At 36.9% G+C, this 12,321-nt stretch overlaps 1 protein-coding gene across 2 annotated transcripts in view; it reads right to left on the bottom strand.

The window, feature by feature from the left end:
- Positions 1-12,321, bottom strand: part of SLIT2 (slit guidance ligand 2) — a 377,295-nt gene that overhangs the window by 18,604 nt on the left and 346,370 nt on the right. For both annotated transcript variants that reach the window (XM_003927471.4, XM_003927474.4), the window contains 4 exons: positions 10,596-10,689; positions 4,824-4,961; positions 4,008-4,248; positions 1,599-1,729 (listed from right to left, as the gene is read on the bottom strand). In XM_003927471.4, the coding sequence (XP_003927520.1) occupies positions 1,599-1,729; positions 4,008-4,248; positions 4,824-4,961; positions 10,596-10,689 (604 nt within the window). The remainder of the gene's footprint in view (positions 1-1,598; positions 1,730-4,007; positions 4,249-4,823; positions 4,962-10,595; positions 10,690-12,321) is intronic.

Raw genomic sequence — 12,321 nt, 5'->3', positions numbered from 1 at the left:
TCCATGCTCCAAATATTCCCAAGTGGTGGAGATATTTGGTGGACAAGTTCACCAAAAAGGACTTATCAAATTCCATTCATGGCTACAAGTGGCATACTTTCCCAGAACTATTATGAAGCATCAAATAAGATGTGAATTCTTTTGAAGCACCTTGATACACATAAGAGTATCAATAACATGCAGGCCAGTGTCTCCACTTCATGTCATAATCAATGCCTACTCACTTGTTGCCAAATGTGTTTGACCTACAGATACCTTTTATTCATCATATATGGTATTAAAAATGCACACTGATATCTAAAGGAAAGAAAACTTCATATTAAAAAAAAGCCCAGGTTTCTGTCTTTTTCCTGAAAAATCCAGTGTCTGACAAAAGCCAAGTCCACATTTTCTCCATGGAGAACTGAGTAGATGCAATCCTGCTTTGACAAATATTTACTTTTGGTTCATTCCAGTCACAACCACTTCTTTTATACTGCAGCGTCAAGGCTATTTGTCATCAAACAATACCTATCTAAAAATTTAGATATTTTACAGAATAAAAGGGTGAGAGCATATCATTTTCTTGCATTTAACCTGTTTAATCATTTATGTTACTTATCTGGAAAAACTGATTATTTAGGAGTTTGTGACCCTTCTTTAAAGGGTGAATTTCCACATGTAAAAAAAATTAATTAGCTAAATGGTCTGCAGGACGTTAGGGAATTGGTGTTAGGTTTCAACAGAGGGGCTCTGGTAGTTAGTCTTATGCAAGAAGCACTAAAATTTATACCCCACGAACACCATGTCTCCAGTATATCATTAATATCATTACATGATTAGAAAACTTCCAAAACGAACAGTCAAGATGCCCTATGACAAGATTGTATGAATCCACTTGCTTATTCTGTGTAAGTTAAAAATGAGCTGGGCCTGTGTTCCTTAAAGCTCAGGGCAGTGTCTGGTACACAGTAGGTGCTCAATAAATGTGTGAGGTATGACTGGCAACCTGAAGTTACAGTGCTGGGTATCTTCATTTGATTATATGGAGCTCCCTTCCAACCTTCTTTACCCAACTCTGAGCCCTGCGAAGCTCATGTGCAAGCTACATTACTAGAGTGTGTAGATTCCTTCTTCCCTACCATGCAGTGTGGCCAGTGGGGAACACAGACAGGACATTTTTGGGAAGAAAGAGAGTGAAGTTGCATATTTCAAAAGCTGGTTGTTTCCTTGAGAGCTTACTTCAAACCTCTATTAAAGGTCCCAGCTCCTGGCAGGCAAGCCTCTCTACAAAGCCTTTACAAAGCATGAGTTGCTCCCTCCCCTTGATCCTTCAGGCATATGGGTAGCAACACCTCCCTCCATCCCTTTTCCAGCCCCAGGTTACTGTACTCTCCCAGTCACCTCTTTGTACATAGCAGTCCCCTTACAAATCCCTCCTCAAACTATCCAATTTGAGCATGCCCTCTGTTCCCACCAGGTCTCTCACTAATACTCTTATCCTAAGTCCTGCTGGAGCCAACTTCGTCTCTCTCCTCCTTATAACAAAATAATAAAGGAGAAGCAGTTCTTCATTAAGCAGTTATTTTCACCTTTACCCGTAACCGAGAGATCTTCACCTGTAAATGGCAGAAGCCGGGTGAGAGCCGGTGTCATAGCTGGCACGAACACGCCCCCGATACAGTTCTACCGCGATGTGGTCTTTGTCACCCTTATACAGGAGGATGCCGCTGTCTTCATCGGTGGCAATCTAGTAGAAAGTAACCTTGGCATTACTAAGATGTGTAGACAGCCAAACATATTTCATCAGAAAGAGACTGCCAAGCGAGGTGAAGAGGTTTAACTGTGGTTTATGTTTTCCTGATGGTTATGAGAAAATAATGCTGAAATTATTACTTGAAAGGTGACTTGTTCTTAAATTGCTTTGTTGCAAATAAATCCATAAAGAAACTTAAAAAGAACAATAAGGGATCCTCAAGTAAGCCTGTTGGATATGTTTAGAACTTTCTTTGCTGGAGATTTTCACTAACTTACTCCTTTTGCTCCTGTTTTTATTTATAGCACCTGTGAAAATTACTACATTGTCAAGGACGGATTTTTATATTCCCACATTAAAAAAAGATTCTTCACAGTTATGCCATGTGTAGGGGGAAATCTTTGCTTTTATCCTGCTCTTCGTCCCTGTTTGGCTTTTAAAGGTTTAATAGGTAAGTTAGGACTTAAGCCCCAACCTCACTGTGCAGTTCTCATAACAATTTGGTGGAGTAAACACTGGAAGGTAGAGACTCATGCCTTCCAGGATTCTCTTCTTCCTAATCTCAAAAGGACCCCCTGTCCCTCACTAGAATATCAGGGTGAAAAAGAAAAAAAAGGCGGGAAAGCATCTACAGGAAATTGACTAAGTCATTTATCAGATAAAACAAATATGTAGACCTAATTCACCCATGTACACTGTATTTATTTATCCCTAATCTACTGCAGCATCTTCCATAGGGATATGAATGACTTGATCAAAGGTACACAGTGAGTTGGTGGAAAGTGTTAAAATTTGAGTTTGTTAATTTCATGTCAATTCTTCACAGTTCTGGGTGAAGATTTAAAAGGTGCTGATTGACCAGGCATGGTGGCTCACACCTGTAATGCCAGCACTTTGGGAGGCTGAGGAGGGTAGATCACATGAGGTCAGGAGTTTGAGACTATCCTGGCCAACATGGTGAAATCCTGTCTCAAGCAGGAGAATCACTTGAACCTGGGAGACGTGGGTTGCAGTGAGCCCGAGATCGTGCCACTACACTCCAGCCTGGTGACAAAGCAAGACTCCATCTCAATTAAAAAAAAAATGGTTAGCTCCTTGTTTGTTATTCTCTTCCCTCATTTTCTTTTATATCTCCATTATTAAGGACAATTATAGGCATACCCATATTTAGATTGCATTCTAGCCCGGGCAATAAAGCAATACCCCCATCCTCTCTCCCTCTTCCTCTTTCTCTTTCTTCCTCTTATTATTTTTCTTATAAAAAAATAAAAAAAAAAGAAGTTTGCAAAAAAAAAAAGAGATATTTGCAGCTCTTTACGTTTTTTTTTTCTTCTTCCATTGATTTTCTTAAGAGAGTCTTTTGAAGAGCATACATGTTTACATTTCAGTAAAGTCCAATTTATTTTTATTTTTATTAACGGTTGTTCTTTTGGTGTCCTAAGAAATCATTGCCTAAGCCAATGACTCAAAGACTTTCTATTTGCAAAAAAAGAAAGAAAACAAAGCTGGAAGCATCACGCTACCTAACTTCAAACTATACTACAAGGCTTCAGTAATCAAAACAGCATGGTACTGGTATCAAAACAGAGATATAGACCAACGGAACAGAACAGAGGCCCCAGAAATAACACCACACAACTACAACCATCTGACCTTTGGCAAACCTAACAAAAACAAGCAATGGGGAAAGGATTCCCTGTTCAATAAATGGTGTTGGAAAAATTGGCTAGCCATATGCAGAAAGCTGAAACTGGATCCCTTCCTTATACCTTATACAAAAATTAAGTCCAGATGAATTAAAGATTTAAATGTAAGACGTAACACCATAAGAACCCTAGAAGAAAACCTAGGCAATACCATAAAAAAAAAAAAAAAAAAAAAAGGTGTTGGTTGAATTCAGGTGTTCTTTCTCAGCTGCATTCCTCCTAGCTGCAGATTTCCTAAGGAAAGCATCCCCCTGTGCAGAGGCTGAACTGCAGAGTCATAAAAGTAAATGAATAAAATGTCTTTGCCTGTGCACAAAACAAAAAGACATACTTGTTTTTACTGTCTGCTTATCAAGTAATGAATAAAAGTATTTGGTTTTCATTTTGTCTTGAAAACACAAATGTTGAAGGAATAATTACTAACGCTTTCCACACAAGGAGAATTTTCTGTTTTAAACTGTCTATATAAGACATACTATCAATCATTCACAAGCTACCACAAATTTTTATTCTTTGAAGCTGAATATTAAGATGAAATCACCTCTCGATAGAGAGAGCTCTCTTACCTGAAGTGTGATGTTCGTCTGAGGCTGAACCTTGGCTGAAGGAATCTGAAGGTAAGACTCTTTGTTGATAAAGTTCACACTGACCAATTTTTCACACTTTTCTCCCTGATAGCCAGGCAAACACTGACATATTGGCTCATTTATTTTGATGATGCACTGGGCTCCATTCTGACAATCAAAATTATCACAGGGGCTGGTACGAGGGAGGACCATGGGGGGAGAAAACTCACAGAACAAGCCACTGAAGAATAAGGAGAAAAAAATATGTTAATACAATTTTACCTAATTGCCAATCTGAATTGAGACCTGTATGACCTAACTGTATATTATAAATGTGCATTTCTTTGTTTTTCCAGGTTTCAAATATTCTTAACTATTAATCAAAATCATCACTGTGCTGTATAATAGATATTCCAAACTTACTCGTCCTGTCTATGACACTTTGTACCTTTTGACCAACATCTCCCCAAATGCCATCCTTCTCCCCTCCTCCCTGGTAACCCTCATTCTACTCTTTGCTTCCATAAGTTCTACTTTTTGTCTTAGAGTTTCTCTATTTTAATTTTGGTGGGTACCTAGTAAGTGTATACATGGATGGGGGATGAGAGGTATTTTGATACAGGCATGCGATGCATAATTATCACATCATGTAAAATGGGGTATCCATCCTTTCAAGTATTTATCCTTTGTGTTACATACAATCCAGTTATATTATTTTAGTTATTTTAAAGCATACCATTACACTATTACTGACTACAGTCACCCTGTTGTGCTAGGTCTTATTGAATACCAGGTCTTATTCATTTCTGCTTTTACCTGTAACCTTCCGGGCATATGCACGTGTAGCCATTCACTGCATCCGTGCAGTGAGCTCCGTTTTTACACTTGTTGTCTTGGCAGTCATCAAAATCAATGTCGCAGTGTTCCCCTATGTACCCTGGTGTGCAGTCACATCTGTTTGAACAAGCAGGTAATCGTTTCAAGCCCAACTGAGCCAAAATAAGTAAACCAGACATTTTTTCTAGACACAATGACACCATCTTTAAAATGCTTACTTACAATAGGCTCATAGAGCCCCCACATTAATGGAAACCTAGAAATTAGAACTGTTCTGTAGCGTATTCCATATTCTATCACTGTGAGCTACCAGAGAAATAGTGATTTTTATCTCCTTGATGATAGTGAACGACCACAGTCCAAATAAGAAAGGGATAATGCAGCAGGGTAACTCCCTCCCTCCCTCTCCTTCCTCTTCCTTACTTTCTTTCTCTCCATTTTGTTTGCTTACAGTGCCCTATATTTTCAGTTTGGCCTAATTCATTTGATCATTGAGATTATAAAACAGCTATGTTGTAAAATTTTCTGGGAATATTAAACATATTTTTAAAAAATGATTAACATTTTTTAATTTTACAACAGAGACTAGATACATCAGAACAAAGCATTATTTTAAGAAAAGCAAAAATAAATACCCTAATTCACAATGAATCCAGATAATAATGATAGAAGAATGGGAATGATAAAATGGGTTGGGATAGAGGAACTGATACAAAATTCATGGGGCCGATCCCACGGACAGTTTTCGGTCTATTCACCATGGTGGTAAAGGGTCTTGGCTGCACTGACGGTGAAGAACCAGGAGTCATAGTACAGCTGACATCCACTGAGCACTTTCTCTGGCCTGGCTCTAACCACCTGGCATCAATGGATTCACTGAATCCTCTCCACGGTCCTGTGACATTAGTGGTTTTATTTCACCCAGTCCACAGGTGAGGAAACTAAGGAACACGGAGGTAAAGTACTTTGCCCCCGAACACTCAACTTCTAGGTGCCACAGCCAGGAATCAAACTTAAGCAAACTGACAAGAAAGCTTGTATTTCTAACCCCTGCACTATGCTGTTGGCTAATTAATTCCACAAGCTCCTTTTCAACCTGTGCTTCTCTAGTGCTGACCACTGGGATCTCTAGTTAGAGATACCAAGGATGCAGGACTTTATAACTGCGTGAAGAAAGGCAGTATGGCACATGCAGCAGTTTTCAAACTGCATTGTAGACCTACAGGGGTCCATGGAACGCCTACAGGTATGGCCATAAATGAGGAGGGGCTTCTGGAAGCCTCCCTCTACCCTCCCACCATTTCCTCAACACTCTACCATTGTGATTTACTAGGTTTATACATTGGCTTCCAAGAGTGTTTGTGTTTTGAGTTTAAGAGAGAGTTCACTGACTATATATGTATACACACACACACACACACACAAATATGTATATATATGTATGTGTATATGTATTTATGTATGTATTATTTGTGTATATATTTATGTATATATCAGAAAACTATAACTTAGCTCTGCAGAATTCAGGCTTTACAGGTATACAGAACTGTCTTTGTACCTTGATTTCATTTTTTTTTTTTTTTTTGAGATGAATTATCACTGTGTTCCCCAGGCTGGAGTGTAGTGGTGCAATTATATCCTGGCTTCATTCTTAAGTGTATGTTCAACTTTATTCCAGATTTATTGAGGTATAGTTGAAAACTAAAATCATTATATTTTAAAGATGTAAATAGAGATATTTTATACATACATGCATTGTGAAATAATTACCACAGTCTAGCCGATTAACATATCCGTCACCTCACATACTTACCTTTTTTCTTTTGTGGTGAAAATACTTCAGATCTGCTCTTTTAGCAAATTTCAAGTATATAGTACAGTATTATTAACTGTAGTCACCATGCTGTGATATTACGTCTCTATAACTCATTTTTCATATTCTAACTGAAAATGTGAGCCACTGACTAACATCCTCTCATCTTCACCCCAATTCCTGGTAACCACCCTTCTAATTTGATTTTCTGTAAGTTTGACATTTAAAAATTCCACCTATAAGTGAGATCATCCAGTATTTGTCTTACTATGTCTGGCTTATTTCACTTAGCATAAGGTGTACATAATCTTGACTAAATTACCTAATCTCTGTAAATGTTCTTTTCCTCATCTTCAACATGCATATAATTCCACCTCACCCATTTGAAGATTAAATGCAACTATGTGTAAAGTAATTAGTATACTTTTTATATATGATGCATGTTCTATAAATGGCTGTTTTTTAGAATAATTCTCTATATACATCTTTATAATTCTATGAAAGTTTTTAGGGTTTAGTCTGTACTAATTATCCACTTTTGTATTTCAAAGCTATTAGTATTTCAAGTAAGGATAATTAAAAACACCCAAGTGAACGTGGCATTACTGAATGCTAAAGGTTTTGTCTGAAAATGCAAAATCAGGATTTGAGAGTTACTGGAGAGTGGTTGAATTAAAACAAATGGGAGTATATAGCATCTAAGAGTAGCAAACAGACTTTCAGCTCTGAATGTATGAATTAAGAAATAAAATGAGCTCACTGCATAAGCATGCTTGCTTTTCAGCCAGTTGGTTTTAATGCTAAATCATAACAAAGCAAAGTAAACAAGTCTGAAGTTAAATAGACCCTAAGTGGCCATATACATTCTCAAATAGATGGACAAGGCCCGAGAAGAGAACTTCCATCAATGTCAATGCGAGCAGAGCTGTTGAAGTGCCAAGCATTAAAAGAAAGAAGAAATGCTTTGAAACACTCTGAATTATTTATCTGAAAAAAGAAATCAAAGTGAAAGATAAGAGAACCACACATCCACCACAGTAGGCTGTCTAAGAGCTATTTTATATTCCCTTCTCTCCAAATACTATTTTTCAAGACCATGAGAGCTTGGAGCTACATTATGTCCAACATTTTTGTCTTTCTTTTGCTCCTCAGACTGAGTTTCAAAACAGAAAGAAAAAATTTAAATAAGAATTCCTTAGTTTGTATTATCAATAAAACCTATCACATTCCTTCAACTCTATTATTTGAGAGGAGGGAGGAAGAAGCAAAGAATATAAAACACACTGCTTAGAAGCCCAAAAGCTGGCTACATAAGATGCATGTTTGAAAATACTGCTTATGGTGTATCATAGTCTAAAAATATCTCAAAGCAATTTGGGAGATTTATGATATATATAATAAAACAATAAAAGTAAAACCAGTTCTGTCAGCTTAGTAATAAGAAAATGAAGTTGAAGTAACATAGTATGACTTGTCTAAACAACATTTGTTAGTAGAGATTTTCTTTAGCAGTTTCACAACATTTGGTTTTTAAGTCGATTTTCTTTCTGCAGCTATGTTTCCCACAATGTGCAATCATTTCTAAGTCAGGAGTAATAGCACATACACTGACTTAACCTGTTTTCTGCTAAACATACATACAGCTATGAAACAAGCTCAGGAATCACGACTGAAAACAGTGGGTTTCCAATCAGTTAGTCCATAATGCAGCAAAATTCACTTTTAAGAGTGTCCAATCTATTTGATAGTGAAAGGAGATATTTAATTAAGGATTAGTCTTTTTGCAGACGAACTCACTTATTTTATAATAATTTCAATTAAGTCTTACTAATACTTTAGCACATATTTACAATGCACAAGGTCTTGTGAAATCTGTTCAGCAGATGAGCAGCTCTGGAAAACTTGCCTTACTGGCTAATTTCTTTAAGAAATGATATTTATTATGTAAGTGATGTGTTTTCAATTTGTCAGATTAAATTGTGAGCGTACCATTGACGTGAGGACCAAAAACAACTTACCTACAGTGTTTGTTTGAATAAAATATAATGTAGAATTTTGTATAAAGTGTAAATGAAATAACATTGGGTTTTTGCATAGGGTTGTAAACCAAAATATAATGCAAAATAGAATCAAATTTATTATTTCCATTTTCAAAAAGACATCGTAGGGAATCTGGAGGTGCTACAACTGTATCTACGTGTTCTACAGTTTTGGATTTTAAACCAAGTTAAAGTAAAAGCACATTGTCAAAAGAAAGCTTGAGAATAAATATTTAATTTAGATTGATATTTGAAAAGCAGTGAAGATCTGGCGATTCTGACCCCACTCTCCCAACCAACTTAAAATATCTGATAATCTGTTCAGCAAGTAAAACTATCTTAGCAATCCAGTTCAAATCCCATCTTCTCTTATAAAATTCATCCTGACCTCAGTGATTGTTAATTCTCTGAATCCTACGACAATTGAGCTTGGGTCATTTCACTAAGAAGATGAAGTAAGTGAAGGCGAATAGCTATAAAGGACTGCAACATCATAAGATGGTATTATTACCATGTGCTCTGGCCATGGCAGGCACTCAGCAAATATTGCTTGAAGTAACAACAATGCTGTTTGCTAGCTGTCTGAAGTAAGCACAGCTCAACTACTGTACCCGACTGTGTAATTCCTAAGAATCCAGCTTATTTGCTATACAAAACCAACTGTAATGTTAATAAACTATAAAACTTCTTATAGGTAACACATAGTAAAAAATCACCCAACTGGAAAGTATAAATCCTAGCTCTAGCTCTGCCAATAAATAATCTTAAGATCTCTGGACAGTCAACTAACCTCTGTGAGCCATGGTTTCCTCATGTTTAAAATGAAGAATTTGGACTAGATGATCTCTAAACTACTGCCAGCTCTAAAAAGAGAAGTTGCTGTTGAAAGACCCTTAAAATATTTCAGGATGGTGGCAAAGGAACCACATGATTTGATAGCAAACATATTTCAGGAATATTGCTGGGGAGGAAAAAAGAAGTGATTTTTGAAGTTCTGTGTTCATTTGAGGTTGTATACTTAGTGTGGTTATAATGCTTTATCACCTCATGCAAAAAATATTTAAGATGGAAAAGGAACTATCAATAATTACAGTGATCCTCACAGGCATAGCCTAGGAGTCTCTGGGTCAGCCTGAGACATATGGTCACTCTGTCTTTCTCACCTTGGAGAGTGAAATCATTGTTTCAGTCTATAACATCTTCAGTTCCATTAAAATCAAATTCTCTATTTTACCACAGACTTACCTTCAGATGATGAAGCATCTGGAAGATATTACAAATGTCACTGGATGGGCCTTCAAATAAATTCAGGTAAGTATTTTCAAAGGCTACTCAGTGTCATAAGTGACTTCACACACACACAAAAATCATGGATGAAAAGAAAAAACTTCTTGTTTTGTTTATTTTTCTTTGTTTATTTGTTTATTTTTTTGATATGGAGTCTCACTCTGTCACCCAGGCTGGAATGCAATGGTGAGGTCTCAGCTCACTGCAACCTCTGCCTCCCGGGTTCAAGTGATTCTCCCACCTCAGCCTCCTGAGTAGCTGGGACTACAGGCGTGTGCCACCACACCCAACTAATTTTTGTATTTTTAGTAGAGATGAGGTTTCACTATGTTGGCCAAGATGGTCTTGACCTCTTGACCTGTGATCTTCCTGCCTTGGTCTTCCAAAGTGCTGAGATTACAGGCATGAGCCATCATGCCTGGCCTTCATTTTAGTGTACTAAACAAAAAGTCCATACTGTATATGGACAATTAAAAAATTTCATTGATACTAGTGAATAGGTTCCTTTAATCCTGAGCAGAGGTGTGAAGCTAAGGATGAAGGAGAACAAGGGCTCCTCAAATAACGCATCCCCTACCCTGACCGTGAGCCAAAAGGCAGATTTTAACTTACTTGAATCCCTTTGGAGTTAGGATGCACTTGGAGTCATGCTGGCAAGGGTTCAGGTCCTGGGCACAGAAGTCCAGCTTCTCCTCACACAGCTCACCTGCAACATGGCAAACAGCTTTCACTCATAAAAAAAAAGGTCAACAGGCTTCCTGCCAGCACACTGTGTCATTGTCATGGGTCTTAGAAGTTAGGGCAGCTTTTGATTTAAAACAAAACAAGGCAACAAACCCAAAACCAAAGCCATAAGGCATGGGGCCAGATGTTCCATTATCCAGTTCTGGTTCTGCTGCTAAATAGTGTTGTGTTTTGGACAACAGAATTATTGTGATCTGTGACTAATATGGGCCCCTTCCAAATAGATTACAGGAATTGGGAAAAGGAAATCTGAATGCTTTTCATTCCTGTTGTTTATTTTGGATTTTTTTCTTGATATATAGTATAGACCCAAAGGATAAATGAATAGCTAATTATTATTCACAAACTGAATGCATTCAGGTCACCAGCACCCACATCCAGAAACACACCAGGTACCAGCATCCCAGATGCCTTCCCCGCTGTCCCCGCGAAGAGGACCACTATCATGACAAGACCATCAATAGGCTAGTTGTGACTGTTTTTGAGCTTGACATAAAATAAATTATTCCATATGTACCCTTTTTTGCCAGGCCTATTCTATAGTTTTATGTTTGGAAAAAAAAATTCTCAAATCTTCCTAGTCTCTAGTCTTAAAAGTTTAAAAGAAAAACACTTTGTTTCTATCTTATGAATCATTTCCACAGCTCAATAGAATACTTCTTAGGGCCACATCCTCTGAGACATAAAGAAAAAGTAAAAGAAGAATCAATCTAGAGAGCAAGAGCACATATTTTTTCTAGGAAAGTCGACTAGCTCATGAAATAGAACTTCTATCAACAAATGAGAGCTGAAGGCATAACCACGCAGATTCTAGCTGCGTTTTGTTGAATCACATGACTGATAATTTCTTTAGAAAATTTCTTCTGTTACAAACAACATGGTTATTATTTCAGATATATTAAACCAAATGTAATTTTCATTTAGAAGACTTTCCCAATTGTTGTGTAAGGTGTGAAGGTGACTGGAAAGGTATTCATATATCTAATGTATATTAACTTACATAATACACTCTAAGTTCTTTTTACCTTGTCTACTTTACCTCTACTTTCGAATTGTTCTATATGCAACAAGTGGACAAATAAAATGACACATCTATAGGCAGCTGTTCATTTCCAGGAAGCTACTAAAACTATCATTTGTAACAGCACTGGTTAAAATTTCAGGAGTGTGCACCTTCTAAGAGAACTCCTTTGTTACAAAATGATCCTTTTAAAGTATTACACCACTAGTTGGTAGAAATCATTGCATGACAACTAAATATAGCATATTTTTTAGGCTTCAAGGGCTTTTTCCATGATGCAAATTAATACATGTATTCATCTAGTTATTATATCAATCTGGTATATGATGTTAGTTTTTATCTGTCTCTTAAAAAGAACTAATCACACTGAAAGTCTCATAAACTTCTGCAAGTTTTCTGGGATACAAACAATTTTTAGCAACATATACAGACGAGCTATTTTTAAACAAGTTTTATTTAAAGCTTGCAATTTCAATTAGTATTACTCTAGGTTGGATACCTTAATGAAATGCATTCATCATATTTTATCAGCCTACTATGATGAAATCACTTTCAGTTTCTAATCAAATCTAT

The sequence above is a fragment of the Saimiri boliviensis genome, chromosome 3 (genome assembly GCF_048565385.1).
Source record: "Saimiri boliviensis isolate mSaiBol1 chromosome 3, mSaiBol1.pri, whole genome shotgun sequence".
NCBI lineage: Eukaryota > Metazoa > Chordata > Mammalia > Primates > Cebidae > Saimiri > Saimiri boliviensis.
This window is presented reverse-complemented; position numbering and strand designations above follow the sequence as displayed.